The 16360-nt window shown below is 43.0% G+C and overlaps 1 protein-coding gene across 1 annotated transcript in view; it reads left to right on the forward strand.

The window, feature by feature from the left end:
* CACNA2D3 (calcium voltage-gated channel auxiliary subunit alpha2delta 3) overlaps positions 1–16360 on the forward strand; it is a 781826-nt gene that overhangs the window by 619745 nt on the left and 145721 nt on the right. The window contains exons 22-27 of the mRNA XM_029243037.1: positions 2504–2549; positions 2709–2806; positions 4283–4376; positions 7325–7420; positions 10962–11083; positions 13787–13867. Coding sequence (XP_029098870.1) covers positions 2504–2549; positions 2709–2806; positions 4283–4376; positions 7325–7420; positions 10962–11083; positions 13787–13867 — 537 coding nt within the window. The remainder of the gene's footprint in view (positions 1–2503; positions 2550–2708; positions 2807–4282; positions 4377–7324; positions 7421–10961; positions 11084–13786; positions 13868–16360) is intronic.

The following is a 16360-nucleotide window of genomic DNA, read 5'->3' on the forward strand; positions in this document are numbered from 1 at the left end:
ACACACACACACACACACACACACACACACACACACACACACACACAGTTGTTTTGCATTGTTTTTTGGATCACTTCTTCATTTCTTTAGTCACTAGCATCTTCTGTTAGGCTAAGAGCTCACACAGAGAGAATTTCAGAGCCAACTGCAACCATCCTGCAAGAAATTAGTTTGAATCCTAGGCAAGGGGAAGAGTGTCTGGTTATCCACACAAATGAGTTCAGATCTTCCTCTTTCTGTTGGTCCTCTGTAAATAAGAGGGCTTCCAATCCTGCCAGCTTTGCTGAGTGACAGAGCCTGAGAAAACTGCTTCCCCTGGGCTAACTAGTAGAGGGGCTTGTCCTCCATAAAGGCCAGGGCTTGATTACCATTCTGCTCTGTTCTTAAAGAAGGCAGGAGTTTCTTGGGGATGGTGACCGCTTCTGAAGGTTGTCCCGTAAAGAATGCTCTCCCATAGAATGTAGGAATTTTCAACCTACCTTGACAATGGCAGGTATTACAAAGGTGGCGAACAGGCTGATTTTGCTCAAAATGTAAGGAGTTGCTACTGAGGTTAAAGGTATGGGCTGTAGTTCTACCTGCTGAAATCGTTTCTCTTCTGAATCTCCTTGACACTTTATCTTTATATATATGTAGTACACAGTACTTGTTCAATAAATTGGAGCTTATGTCATTATTGTCAGCATTATCAATCAAACAGTAGGTGTGATTTTGTCAGGAGGATCAAAATCAGAGGTGAGAGGGTTAGAGAACAGTCGTATTTCCTTGGTGGCCTAGGAACTCAGAGAGGAAGCAATCAAAAAGATCTTCCCTTCAGGGTCTCATTGATAGGTCCTATGAAATATAGGCAGAGAGGGCTTTCAGATGAAGGTTGATGAGGACAGGAACTAGAAATATATATAGAATTGATATCATTAACCCAGTGTTCCAGGAAGGTGAGATCCCAGCTCAGGGCCTCTGCACCTGTGGTTTCTTCTGCTGCGAGCACCTCAGTTACTACGTGGTTCTCTCCTCACCTCCTCCAGGTCTTTGCTTAAAGTCACTGTCTCAGTGAAGCATCTGACTCCCACTGTTAACAATGAAACTCTTTCCCTCATCCCTCCCCATCTCTTGGTACCCCCTCTCCTTGCTTCATTCTCTCTATTAACTTCATAGCCCTCACTACTGATAGGCTATGTATTTTAACTTTATCTACTTATCTCTTTTCTGACGCTAGAAAGTAAATACCATGAGAGCAGCAGTGATTTTTTGTATTGGTCACTGCTATGTTCTCAGGACCTAGAATAGTACCTGGCACATAGTGGATGCTCAGTAAATATATGGAAGGAAGAACGGGAGGGAGGGAGGCAGGAGTGGAGGGAGCAAGAAAGGGAAGAAAGGATGGATGGATGCATAGATTGTCCTAGGGACTAATCACTATTCCATTCAACCCTCTCATGCAGTCTGTGAGTTAGGCACTATTACCCACATCTGACTGGTATAAGTCAAAGAGTTGAAGCGACCTTCCCAACATCATTCAACCAGAAGGTGTTGGAGCCAGGATATGGCCACTTGGGTCATATAGTATGATATTCTATATAATTCATTGCCTACTTCCTATAAAATCAAACAGGAGTGTGCGGTGATAGTTCTAGTATTTTGCTATTTATTTTGTACATTTGTATTTGAGGAGGAAACTGGAATCCTGAGTGCAGTAAGATACTGTTGGTCACTTGGGAAACTGACATTCTCAAAAATTGGAGTTCCTGAGGTTGTCACTCAGAAGTGTTTGTCTGCTGATGACCCATCAAAATGAAGTCACATAAAGACACAAGGAAAAAGAGTGATTTCACAGAGTTAGGGTGTCTCGGGTATTCTATATATAAAATCTCCCCAATTCCCTGCAGGCCTCAGTTCTCCTAGCTACCTCTCCAGACTGATGATTCTTTTAACTTAGCATCCTGTATCAACTAGCAATTTTTGCTGGTCAAAAACAGTTGAGTATTGGCAGTTTCATATCATTCAACCTATAATTTCACCCTCACAGCCACCTGTCAGTTAGGGACTATTATTATTACTGTTTTGCACATGAAGAAAGAGTAAATCAACCTGCTAACGTCACACAGCAGTTTAGTGGCCCACCCAATTTCCCAGCTCAGGCTGTACTGTATGGGCCTCCAAAGTTGGTGTCTCCACCATCTTGCTAAGCTTCTCTCCCAGGACTCACTGGTGCATCATTTATCTTCAGGGAGTTAAGGCTTTCCTGGGAGACTGCCAGGGAAAGTTGCAGTGGTGGCTGAGTGAGGTGGACGTGGGGGGAAGGTTCTGCCTGGGAAGAGAACTTGTTTCCTATGTGCGAAGTCCCTTTTCTCAGGCAGATATCTTTGGGGTTGATGTCTACCCTTAACCCCCACCCCCCATGGCCTTGCCCTAGAGCATTTGAAGCACAGGAGAGCATGAGGAGGGTGGTCAGTGCCCCACACAGATGGTACTTACTCATGATGCCCTTCTCCTTGACCTCCAGGCCTGCATGACTTAGAACACCCTGATGTGTCCTTGGCAGATGAATGGTAAGAATGGAATGATTCTTCCTCGGCATTGGTGTTTATTACCCTCTTTGATTTCAAGTTGTCTGTATTCCCTTGCCCAGTTCTCCTGGTTCAAAAGCAAAGGAAAGTGATGCCATAAATATGTACATGTTCTTGTTTTGGGCCATGTCACATTCCTAGGTCCTACTGCAACACTGACCTACACCCAGAGCACCGTCATCTATCTCAACTAGAAGCCATTAAGCTCTACCTCAAAGGCAAAGAACCTCTGCTCCAATGTGAGTGTGCTTCCAAATGCACGTGTGTGTGCCTATGGTGGTTGGACGGTGGGGGGGCGGTGTGTGTGCGTGAACTCAGGACCATATTTCCCCTCAGTTTTCATGGGAAGCTTTGCTTTGGCAGAGATGATCAGTCACATGAAATCCAGCCAAATATCTGCTTCCTGTAGGAACAGGAAAAGGAATGTGGGTTAGCAAGAGTCATGCAGAATCCCCAGTCCCAGTTTAACCCTTCACATTGGATTTTTCCCCTTACCAAACCATTTAGTCAAGCGCCTGAGTGACATGAAAATGTTTCAACTGGGAGGGGACTGTCAATATCTGCTTTTTTATTTTACAAAGAGAAACAAGGGCTGGAAATAGGATTTGTCTCATCCAAGGCCATAATCTAGGCCTCCTGGTTCTGTCCGGTGTGGGATTGCCACTGTGACATGTTGCTTTTTGCACTGTATATTCTGCCGCCCCTCCTCCTACAGAGTGCCCTCTGAGGGAGCTCAGTGAGTCAGAAATGGCCAGTAGCTGGTGATGGGGGCAGGGAAAGGGGGGCAGAGAGAGAGCAGCAGCAGGGCTGATGCTCACCAAGTGCAAGAACAGTCCCTGAACAAGCATAAATTAGTTCCAGTAGCTAATATTTGGATATATGGATATATATCCATATATAGTATGTGCCATTATTTTCATTACTTCGTATACTAAGATTTATATATATATATATAATTATATATTATTCATTTTAAATTTATATATTATCTCAATTTATTCATTGTCTTTTTGATGGTGAGTTATTTCCAGTTTTTGCTTTTATAACAAAGCTGCACTGTCTTCTTGGCCACCAGCTAAGGTGATGACTGGCCTGCTGTAGGTGATAAAGCTGTAGGGCTCTAGGATGCCTCTGCTAGACTCATGATATCCTCCTGATTCCTTGGCCTCTTCCACAGAGCTCTATCAAGAATTCGTTTGGATAAGGACAGATGTCCTACTTTAAAATGAAAAAAAAAAAAATCTTAGATGGAAGGAATGACAAAATAAGAGTCCCAGAAGTTCTTAAGCTATCACACCCCTTTCCCTTACAACCAAGATCAGGGCCCTGAAGAATTGCAAATTTTGATAGAGGACAGAAATGGGGATGAAAAGAGCAAACTGAGGAGTGCTGACTTCTGATCTCCGAATCCCAGAGCTAGCGTGCTGGTCTATGGCATGAACTAATAGATGGGGAGGGAAAGTAGAAAACTGAAGCGTGAGACACCCAAGACTCTCAATTTACTATCATCTCATCCAAACGCTTTGGGGGCCCTTGTGTTGTGGCACATCAGGTGTCAACTGTTTCATATTTTCAGCTGGTGGGAGGTTAACGCAGGAACACGCCATAGGAGAAAGTAGCCTGTAGATACGGTAAAATGAGCCCAGTGTGCACTTCTCATGCTACAATTTGGGGTCTAGCCAAAGCCATCTTCTCAAGTCTATCCCTCCCAATAGGTGATAAAGAATTGATACAAGAAGTCCTTTTTGATGCTGTGGTGAGTGCTCCCATTGAAGCCTATTGGACCAGCCTTGCCCTCAACAAATCTGAGTAAGTGGTTGCACGTGTCCCCCTTTCATGGCCATTTCCCCACAAGCCGTCCGAAATATGGTTATGGTTTAAAGAACTAAACTGTTTTAGGAGGCTGGTGTTAAAGTTCTTTAATTTTCCCCAAAGCTCCAAACCACAAGAGCTAGAGCAGATTAGCGGCTCTGGCTTGGATGGCAAGCTCCTGGGTTTGACATATAATTTGTTTGAGTTTTAACATTACATGAAATTTGGTATGCTGAGGTAGGGTGACACTTCCGAGAGAGAGGGAGGCGGAAGGAGCATTTTGCTTCCTGCCCTGCCATGGCTCCCTCACCTTCACCGTCTAGAGGGAACTTGGGATCTGGGCCAGGCTAGGTTGTGAGGAGGACAGGGAAGTGAGAGCTCTTTCATTAGGGTGTCAGATATAACCCCGCAGTTTTATTTCTGAAGTGGAGGATGTAGGGGGAGGAGGGCAGGCAATGGTAGTTGTTGTCAAAGACTAGGGTGAGAACTGCTTCGGCAGCTTATTTTTACTATTAATACTAGTATTTTACTATTTTAAGTAGGCTGTTAACAATTAAAAATAAGAGAAACAATTATTCCTTTTTCCTTATACCTTCATGTCATACATTATTCAGTTCTCTCTCCTTTTTTATTCTTTATTAGCTCCTTTCCTTTTTTTATCTTCTGTTTTGTATATTTTCCTATATCAGGCCTATTATTCATTCTGTTCTCATTTTCATTCATTCATTCATCAAATATTGACTGCACGTCTGTTATGTTCCAGGCACTGGGCTAGGTATTGGTGAAATCGAGGTAACTCAATCAAACACAGTCCTCACCATCATGGTACCTGTGATATATAGTGTGCTATATGTTTAAGAATTGTGATAACTATGAAGGAAAATTAGACATGTAGACAGTAACAAGACCTAGAGTGGAGATAGAAGACAGGAAAGGCTTTTCTGAGCAGGAACTAGTTCAAGGGTTCCCTGGGAGCATTCCAGGGAATTGGAACAGTATGTGCAAAGGCCCTGAGGTGAGACAGTATTTGACATGGTTGAGGAATTTAAAGAAGGCCAACAGAACTGATGTGTAGAGCATAGGCTAGAAGATGTTAGGAGACAAGGGTACAGTACGGCCTGGTGGTTCAGGACCTTGGGAATCAGATTAAGGATTTTGGATTTTATACTCAGTATATTGGAAAATCATTGAAGAATTTTAAGAATGACATTTTAAGATTTTAAGAAGGAGATGATCAGATTTGCATTTTTAAAAAAGACCCTTCTACTGCTATGTGGATAATAGAATGTAATGGGGGTAAGAAAAATAGTAAAGGCTCCTACAGCAGTTCAAGGGATTTGCCACTTGGACCAAGGCAGTGGCAGTGGGCACAGAGACAAGGGATTTACTTGTGGTATGCTTTGGAAGTAAGACCCCCAGGACTTGGTGATGGGTTCATGGTGTGAGGGTAGGGAGGCTGCTCTGTCAAGGATCATTCTCAGGTTAATGACATCAATACCTGGGTAGATAGTGGTGCCATTTCCTAGGACAAGAGACAATGAAGGAAGAGCAGGTTTGGGACTGGACATGGCCAGAATTCTTTTCTAGACATTTTGTAGTTAAAATGACTCCTAAGCATAGATGTAAGGTAGGTAGTTTAATACATGAGTCTGGACTCCCAAAGATATAACCATTCTCATTATATTTGGGGGTATCCTTGGACTGCTTACCTGCATGGATCTTATTCCCTGGGAGGTTTGGAAAGAGTCAAAGCCTTTCCTGTGATTGCATTCTCTAGTGGAAATGTTTCTTTTAGGTTCTCATGAAACTCAAAATCCTGTAGAAAGACTGCTGATTCACCCCTAACAGATGCTAAAGATTTCCAAAATGGTAGCTTGCATTGTAGTCCACATCTGTAACTGATTGCTCAGCCCGACTTTGCAATTTGGTGTAGGCTACAAGCAGAAACAAATGCATAATGTTTGTTTTTATTCATCCCTTAAATACTTAAAGGTAGTATTGACCACTTTGACAACCATCAGAGATCAAGTAACTAAATTATCTTATACTGAAGATGACATGGATAAAGCTTGGAATCAAATTGCTACTAGCATCTAGGGCAGGAAGCAAACTCAGGAATCAGTATTCTCTTCATATTTTTTTGTAGAATAAAATTATATATTTGTGGAGAAAGACCATTTGCTGTATTTTTGAAGAAGTATCCACTGAGAAAACCCTGAAGAACATGTTCAAACATATAAAATTTGCCTTGAATGTTGAAAAAAAAAAATCTTTGCTGAATTTTCAAATGAGTCTTCTTTGCTAAGGCTGTCCTTAGAGTTCCTATGTGTGGCATCCTGTAGGGCTATTTACAGAAGTCATTTCTTTACTCATCCCTCTGGGGTTGGTGGTGAGGATAAGGCCTATTCTTTAGTAGAAGTTACCAGTTGGTGCCCCCAAAATGGTGTAGAATTCAAGTCCTAAACATTTCCAGGCTGTGGGATACTACAGACTTGAGTCAGTGACTCAGTTGCTTCTTTTCACTAATGGCAGATTCCACTAATGGTCTCAGAACCAAGAATAGGCTTGGTAGCATCAGATGAAACAACTAGCTCTAAGGCTTTTCTTCCTCTCCTCAAAGTTGGCCTGCTCTTTCTGAACTTGCACCCAGAACCTTGAGATAAAGGTGTGTTTATTTAGCATTCGGGATGCATTTATTTCCTCATGCTGCTGTTTTGGTCATGGACTTTTTACTTTTTCTGGCAGGAATTACCACGAAAACTTTTGTAAGGAATAAGAGTTTGCATCCTGTGTGTGCATGTGTGCATATGTTTCTATAATTTCTTCCAAAATTTCAGGCTTCAAGACTGTTATTTCATAAAACATTCCATGAGTCTTACAATGCAGAAGCCATTATCTGCTTACTGTCTGGCAGAATCCCCCTGATTCCTTCTGCTCTGTTTCAGGAATTCTGACAAGGGTGTGGAGGTGGCCTTCCTCGGCACTCGCACAGGCCTCTCGAGAATCAACCTGTTTGTTGGGGCCGAGCAGCTCACCAATCAGTAAGTAGGGAGCTCCTGAAGTGGGACAGTGAAAGGGAAGCTTATACCATTTATTGATTCCACCAGCAGTAGAAACAAAATTCAGGCCACCCCAGGCCTGTTGACATTTTTCCTCTCCGTTCTACCTCGGGGGCCGCAGTGTATGTCTTCACCTGCCCATTGTTGGCCCTTCCACGACTCTGTATTTTTCACACTTGTTGGCTTCTGTCCACTGTCCTGGAGTCCTCTCCCGCCCTGGTGAGTCATTTCGCTCAACTCTGGAGATGGTGTGGCTGGTAGGGGAACAGCCAGTGGGAGGACTCACTCACCTCCTGACAAACGACTGGAGGGCATTCAGCTGTCCCGCAGCTCTGCTGAGGAATTCCTGCCTGTCCCGAGAAGCAGTGTTTCAAGTCTGGTGTTTATTTGTTTGTATATGTTTTAGTAAACCTCTGTGCCTCAGCTCGGAGACTGAGGGCCTGTAGAGCCCCACACTCGGGAGCAGGCATTCTGGTGGCTCTCGGGTTTGACAGTGTTTCCTTGTTCTTCTAAAGAGACCCAGATGGACAGTGGGCAGAGTGTCACCAAGTTCAGTACCCAGATGCCTTTTAAAATAATTAATTATTTTATTTTATTTTATTTACTTTTGGCTGCGTTGGGTCTTTGTTGCTGCATGCGGGCTTTTCTCTAGTTGCGGCAAGCGGGGGCTACTCTTCATTGCAGTGTGCGGGCTTATTGCAGTGGCTTCTCTTGTTGCGGAGCACAGGCTCTAGGTGCACGGGCTTCAGTAATTGTGGCACATGGGCTCCGTAGCTGTGGCTCGCGGGCTCTGGAGCGCAGGCTCAGTAGTTGTGGCGCATGGGCTTAGTTGCTCCACGGCACGTGGGATCCTCCTGGACCAGGGTTTGAGCCCATGTCCCCTGCATTGGCAGGTGGGCTCTTAACCACTGCACCACCAGGGAAGCCGTCAGATGCCCTTTTATTTATTTATTATTTTTGTGTGTGTGTGGTACGCGGGCCTCACTGTAGTGGCCTCTCCCGTTGCGGAGCACAGGCTCCGGACGCGCAGGCTCAGCGACCATGGCTCACGGGCCCAGCCACTCCGCGGCATGTGGGATCTTCCCGGACCGGGACACGAACCCGTGTCCCCTGCATCGGCAGGCGGACTCTCAACCACTGCGCCACCAGGGAAGCCCCAGATGCCCTTTTAAACCACTGCTCAGCCCCTGTGTCTGTCTTCAGAGAGCCACAGGGTCTTAATTCTTCAAATTGGTGTTTGACCAGAGCTGGTATGAGCCTGGGAAGTCTTTCCTGAGCCCATTAATATGTTTTCTCAATTGCTTTTCTCTGAAGTAAGAGACATTATTAGGCCAAGGATGAATGGAGCCTGAGATTCAGAGAGTTTGCAAAGTGTGTGTTTGTGATTCCAGAGGTTACCATGGAACTTCACAAATCCTGACCTTAAGGGTCCCTGAGAGGGGGGAGGTGGGGATAACCAAGGCACAGGGTGGCCACCAATTTGAGAGGGGTTGGCCCATCAGGAGCCCAATGAGGAAACACTCCTGTCCCATTAAGCCCAGCTTAGCTGTGCTCTTGTGTCTCTTAGATGAGGTCCGGACACGCACCATATGATCTTTTAAGACCAGGTCTGGTAAGTGGCAGATCCATAGATTTTTGGATGCTTTGTGAACTGGCTTTTAATGCCCATCTGAGGACTCTTTCTTCCTCAGCTTCTCAAATTTGTCATTTATGAAGTTGACTATAGTTGTGACTTGATTCTTTTCAACTCCTCTTTACCCCTGTACCCCCAAACAATTACTTTAACAGAAGGCAAGTTCTTAGGAAGGACTAGAAGTGTTGGGTTACACAATGCCTTCTCCTTTTAGGACCCAGAGTGGCAAAGGGAGACACAGGAATAGACTTTCTAATGCTCAGAGCGAAAAACTGTTGTATGTTTTGAGATTAAGACAAATAAACAAGAAAAGTACTAACAGCAACAAAACATAGCACCTTGCTAGTCTGATATACAGGTGATTGTGATGGATTTGAAATGTGGCAGGACCACACTCAGGACTGCTGGGATGTGTACCTGGTTCACCTCACTTGATACATCTGAAAAATGGGTTAATGATCTCCCTGGTTTACTGTGAGGATCAGAAAACCTTCAGATGTGAAACTGCTTTGGGAAGCTAAAAGTATTTACAACTATGAATTCTATTCTTTGTGACATTATTGTGACTCAAAGTGAATACTCATTGGTTATCTGGTTGGGTGAAACAATTCTTGTCTTCAGGAAAATCCTATCATTGATTCATGTAGAGGCACCTTGACTTCCATTGTCTTAGCGTCTTATACCTGCCTACCCACTCCAATCAAATGATATTTGTTGATACCCAACTGTTTGGATGCACTCTATTAGCCAGGTCTAGAAAGGTTTTAGAATTTCTATGTTTTTTTTTAAAGAGAGCATACAAGGAAGAGTTCGAAGTATTGGTGATAGGTCTGGGTAATACAAAGTTCCCATCCTAGAGCTATACTATCATCAGGCTCCTACACTGAGCTTCTGCCTCCGTCCCCACCACATGCTTTTGGAATTAGATCCATTATAGTTCATGGCTTCTGTAACCTGCCACCATCCCCAGTATTAATATATCCTGTGCTTTCAGTGTGTAGTAACACACATATAGCAACCTGTGATGTCAGCCTCCGCTGTATGGTTACTGCTCCCCCCCAAGTCCTAAGTCAGTCCTAAGACAGTCCTAAGTCTAAGAAATTATCACTTCACAGCTTCCATTTAAAGCATAGAGAATGAAAAAAACTCTTGGGCTTTAAGAATCCCATATATTTGTGTGAGCCACTTTCAGTTTACTTAGCCCCTTCACACATGGTGTTATGTTATTCTGATAGTATCGTGGTAAGTGTAATATTATTATTCCCACTTTGTAGATGAACACATGGGGCTCGGAGACTCAGTAACTAACCCAAGTAACTCATCCAAGATCATTCACCTCTGCCTAAAACCTAGACCTGTCTCACCCAACACCACAACAGTCCCTAGTATCCAGAAGTAAGAACAGCCCTGTTTGGCTGGAGGGTAGGGAGGGGGGGAAAGAAGCAAAGATCCCCATGTGGACCCATTTTTACCTCCTTTACCCTTTTTATAAGAAGAGAGAGATCTACCTAAGATGTTGATCCTCTCAAGGATATGTATCTGTGTGTTTGGATTTTAAGGCAAGACAAAGCTTTCTGACTCCCTTTGGTCTTCTGGTGTGATTTCTGGAGGCTTTGTTGGCTTGCTTCAGATGCTAAGACTATTAGTTCACTAGATCTACTAGGAAAAATCATTTCACCCACTGGAGTCTGACTGCCAGGACTCTACAAGATATTTCTGAGTAATCTGGGGTACACAATGTTACACAGGTCCTCTCCGTACTGAGAAAAGCAGGTTGGGGTTCTAAAAGCCAACATTATTTTTACCCAACAAAAGCTGCTGGCATGCACTCATGTCTGGCTTTTCCTTGCTGAGTGGTGCCATGCTCTTCTTATTCTTTTCTATTTCAAGGGACTTCCTGAAAGCTGGAGACAAGGAGAACATCTTTAATGCAGACCATTTCCCTCTCTGGTACCGAAGAGCCGCTGAGCAGATTCCAGGGAGCTTTGTCTATTCGATCCCATTCAGCACAGGTGGGTGCCCTTGTTGATGGCTGGCTCTGTCCCTTTGGTCCCGCTGGCCTGGGCATTGCGTGCAGAGTGTGAGGGAGCAGGCTGGATGCTAAGGGAGCCAAATTCAGTCTTGAGAGCCAGTGTTGAATATTGGCCTAGCTCTGAACCAGTGACCAGTTCCATAAGTGTTGCTGCTCCAAATAAAAGGAAGCTTTAACTTAACCAGATTGTGTAAAAAGCATGTCAGGAAGCAGGACTGTTATTTTGTACCATGTGGAATTTGAATACAGACTTCTTAATAGATTTTTTTTTTATCTAAAATGTGATCATGGCCCTACTTAGAGAAAATTCATACAGCCATAACATCCATTGCCAGAACCTTCAACAAGTCAGATCACTCTGGAGGCCCACAGTTCTCCATCAGAACTGATTTAAATCAACATGCAAGAGTAAGGACTAAGATTTTGTATAGCCTCGTGCTCTCCTGACAGGGAGCTGTGGTGACCAATGAGAGGCATGTAGCCAATGATTCTTCCAGTCTTAAGGTTTTACGATATTGTAAAAAAAACGAAGATCACCTCCCTCCAAAAAAGAACTGAACATTACCTTATTTCAACCAGTTTTAGAAGCAAGACAAACTGGAAAATCTTTTCAATTGTCCTCGGCTTTTTCGTTTCATGCATCTGATATTTTTGGTGCTCATTCTGTGTAAGGCTCTGTACCGTGCCTTGTAGAAACTTCAGAGATGAATAAGACATAGTTCTATAAACTTGGATTGCTCTGGACAGTTCAATATATACTTATGTTTTATATTAGGGCCTTTTGTATTAATCTCTTGCAAGCATTCCCAAGTCAACCCTAATGGAGACTCTCTAACGCTCAGTGTCATAGCCCCTCCCGGAGTTTTGGCATTTGCTCATTTCTGTGAATGAAAACATCTTTAGAAATAAGGCTTTCAAAATTTGTGGAAGAGATGTTGACCAGAGTTGTCTAATAATTATTTAAATGGACTCACTAGGAAGAGGGTCCCTCATTAATGAAGATATTCAAGGAAAGGCCAAGTGTTATTGTAGAAATTCCCTCCCTAGGTGGGGTTTTAGAGGGGATTATCAGTTAGGTTCCTTTAAGGACCAAGATTCTTGGAGTCTGTGCTCCTGTGGTGACAGGCCTATGTTTACCCACGGCCATGCACATACATGTGTTCTCAAATATAAATTTCCAGGTACTAAGGCCCTTTCTTTATATGTTTATCTGTATCACATTTCATTGCTGAAAATATCAGCTAAGAGACAGTGGACTTTCTAATTCTGCTGCAAACCTATCAATAATAATGTCTTCTTTTATCGTGCAGTCTCATGATACTTTCTTTTTCGTAGTCTTCTAAAGAAACAAATAGAACTTAGCTTGCTAGATCTGGACAGTAGCCATCAGGTTATCCAGAAGGGCTTTTTCCCAATACTGGACAGAGAGGAGGAGCTATGGGTAATGAGAGCATCTCCCAGAAGTGCTGTGTATATGTGTGTGTGTGTGTGTGTGTGTGTGTGTGTGCGCACGCGCGTGCATGCGTGCGTGCGTGATGGCTCCTCGTGTCAGTTTGCTTTGTTATTATTCACCATTTTTCCTACAAAGAATTACGTCTGGAAAAAAATTCTGATTAATTAAGGCTGGCTGTTGTCTAATTGGTTTTTGGCAGGTGGGGTTTTCACTGAACTTTCAATGAAATCGCATAATAAAAAAGGAATTTACCTTGTTCATGGTAAAGTTATGGATGACATAATAGGAGATTTCGTGGCCCCTTTAGATTTGGAGAAAATGTTAAAAATCACCACATGCAGGTGTTGTGGTGGAGCTCTCCCTCGTTTTTTTTCTCCTGTGTGTTGAATACCTGTACACACTGGAAAAGAAGCTGGTTTTTATTACAACTTAGACTCGGGCCAGAAAATTCTTAATTGCTTTGGTCATAAGTGTATTCACATTCAGATCTGCCTTCTCCCTGATTCTAAATTCAATTGGATTCCATTCAGCTCACATTCATTGAACCTTTTAAAAGGCAGGCACTGGACTAACAATTATTAACTACGGGCATTAGGAATTTGTGCTCAGCGTCTTTTCATTCATGAGTATTAGAAACATTGTTAGTAATTAAAAATCTCTTTATACTAATACCATATTGTTATCACATTAATAAGAGTTTGGGGTAAGGATTGCATTCCAGCTCTATCCCTGTTTAGAATGGTTTTGTTCAGAAAAACCTGGCTTGAAATGAGAATTTTATAGATCAGTAAAGTTTTAACCAACAGATCAGAGCTAGAGTTCTCAACTCACTGTAAAATAATTTCAAAACTTTATCTCAAGCAGCTCTCCATGGCTATATTTAGAAAGGCAATATAAATATGAAAACTGACACGAGTAAACACTGATATTAGTAACCACACATTTTTAAAAATGTGGTCCCTCCATGGTAGTTAATAATTTTGATGTGAAGCGGCTGCACATTCCCCATTGGGGGTGGTCATAACTCGGTGCAGTGATTCCTTCAGCTGAGAGGACCGCCCACCCAGAACCTATCGCCTAACAGGGCTGACCAGCTCCGAGTTCTGGGAAGCAAGCCCCAGCACAGTCTGCAGAACTGGTGACTGCAAACCAATACCATCACTCTCTTAACATAAGCTCTGTGACTGTCTTCATTTTTGTCATCGTGTTTTGTTTTGTTTCTTCTTACAGGAACAGTTAACAAAAGCAATGTGGTGACAGCAAGTACCTCCATCCAGCTCCTGGATGAACGGAAGTCTCCTGTGGTGGCAGGTAAATGATGGATTTCAATCAGTGAATGTAAAGTAAGCATGGTGTCCATTCATCATTTGTCAACTACTTCCACGTATCAGAAACTTGGCTTTGAAAGGTAAAAAACATTAAAAACTACTTCCTCTGCATCTTAGCATCATCTTCTCCAATCCAGGGCTCTGAAAGCTGGTGGAATTTGATGTGAAAGCAGAAATATTTCCCAGGATTTTATTCTTAAACTCTGAGCCAGTAAGAAATTGTTGGTGCGTGCAAAAGATCATTTCTTGACAGTAGGTGCCGTGAACACTTAAAGTAAGCTCCAGATCTTCCACTTCTATGTCATTAGGATAACGGGCCATACAAGGAAATTGTGGGTTTGTTTTAGGCAAATACAAGCTGAAATGTGCACCTCTCTGGAGAGCATGAGATTTTCATCGCCCTAATCCCCCTGAGTGATTAGAGTTAGATGTATCTACAGGTGCTGGGTTTGGGACCAGGAGAAAGCCAAAACATTTTATGACTGAGTCTTGAATTATCAAAGAAACCCTGTCTCTGCTGGCTTTTCCCATCTCTCTCACTCTCAAGAGTGTCAGTAGATTTTTGTGGCTGGCTGGTGGCTTTCATTGGTGGTATTTGGCCTAAAGGACCAGAAACTGCCACAAGCCCTCTTTTGAGGACAGCTGCTGAGAAAATGGAGCCTAAGAGCGTGTCTGGCACATTGTCTATTTCTGATAAATAATTGTTGGAGCCTTTGGTTGACGGATGGGTGAGACACTCCAAGTATCATCCTGATATTGGCTAGATTTACCAAAGGGAGTCATTTTGTTTTCAGTAGCCTCTCTCAGTAAGCTGTACCATAGGGTGATTTTGAACATCAGCTTCTGTGGTGGCTCCACACACTGAATATTTGTGGGAAGGAATTCAAATGGATCAGACATGTTTCAAGTGGTTGTTCCTTGGCTGGGAAATATTCCTTTTTCCCCCACTTTATTTCTGGTATAGCCCATACATCATAATTGTATTCTCATAGATTAGCAGGGATTGAAAGATTTGGGGACAGTTGTGCCCTGGTTATTCCTGGGTTTTTGGGTATAGCAAGGAAGACAGTCTTATGTATCTGACCTGTAAGCTCATCTTGAACTATGCAGACCTATAACTAATCAGCCAGGAGATAAGGACTGTGAAAATTCAGGGCTGCTGTTCTTACTGTCTCATGTTCCTTGAGGAAAATAGGAGACAGGATCATTTAACTCAGCAAGATTTATTTTTGCTTAAAGGTCAGCCTTACTCGCCTCCAGGCTGACCCAGCCAGCTAGTTCTGGAGGCATGTTATCTCCCTGGAGTTGGGGCCACATGCAACAGCCGATAACAACATGGTCTGAACCAAACTATCTGTCTGTGTGTTTGAAATTTCTTTCTAAAACCTTTTCCTTGAATTTCTCATTAAGCCATTATGAAGGATGCTCTGTTTTGGCCCTAAGATCACTGTGCCCATCCCAGCCACATCTGTCCAAGTTTACAAACTGTGTGCTCAGATGTTTCCAAATGGCTTATATTTCATAAATGTCTATTTGGCTGAGTATGGGCAAAACATGGACTCAGCCTGGGCACTGTGTATCCAGTGTGGAGAAGACCATGACTTTTCCAAATGGCATGCTTGTCTACTATTGAGTTATACAGTTGGCCAGAGACCACAGGCAAGTCATGAGACATGGTTGGCCCACCCTGAGTGGGTGGAAGAGACGTATTCCTGTTTACTACGACTCACTATGTGTCAACTCGTGCCCATTTTCAGAAGATAATTACAGAGCAAGACAACGAAACAAGGTTATCCAAGGAACTGTATTTAGTCCTTACCTTCTAAATCTGATGACTATTAATCTTCTTTTTTAAAGCGGGTCTTATAGACATAAGATAAAACAGAATTGCTCAGTTTTGATCTTGAAGGCTGACATGGATGCAGCACCGTGAAGGCAGTGACTTCAAAGGGACCTTTATGTCTCAAAAAGCAGAGAGTCCTCTTCAGCACTTCCCCCAAATTTCATTGACTCTGACTCACCCGTCATGTCACTGGGTAATTAGGTTTGGTCACTTTCTTCTGTGTATTCTCTGCAAATTTAAGTAGACATTGTTTACTACTCTAAAATTTAAAAGCCCATTTTAATTGGGGAAGAAACCTTGTTTTGGCAGGTGAAGATGAATAGGTGAGCAGGCTTTTCCCCCACCAGTGTATTTCCAACAGCAGATGGGATACAGCCAACTGACAGCAATTTGGGGCTTCAATGAAATCCTTGTGTTAAATTGAAATTTTTCTGAAAGGAAAGGTGTACAATTTTAGTTTATTATCAAGGACTACTTTGAAAAGCCTGCACTGCTCCCAGATCTGATCTGGTGTTCTCATGTTCATTGGCTACATATGTCTGTTTGGGATAGAAAGTTTCTTGTTTTGGTTTTGTGTGTGTATCTCTGTGTGTGTGTGTGTGTGTGTGTGTGTGTGTGTGTGTGTGTGTGTGT

The sequence above is a fragment of the Monodon monoceros genome, unplaced genomic scaffold, assembly GCF_005190385.1.
Source record: "Monodon monoceros isolate NGI ecotype Baffin Bay Population unplaced genomic scaffold, NGI_Narwhal_1 Super_Scaffold_3, whole genome shotgun sequence".
NCBI classification, from domain to species: Eukaryota; Metazoa; Chordata; class Mammalia; order Artiodactyla; family Monodontidae; genus Monodon; species Monodon monoceros.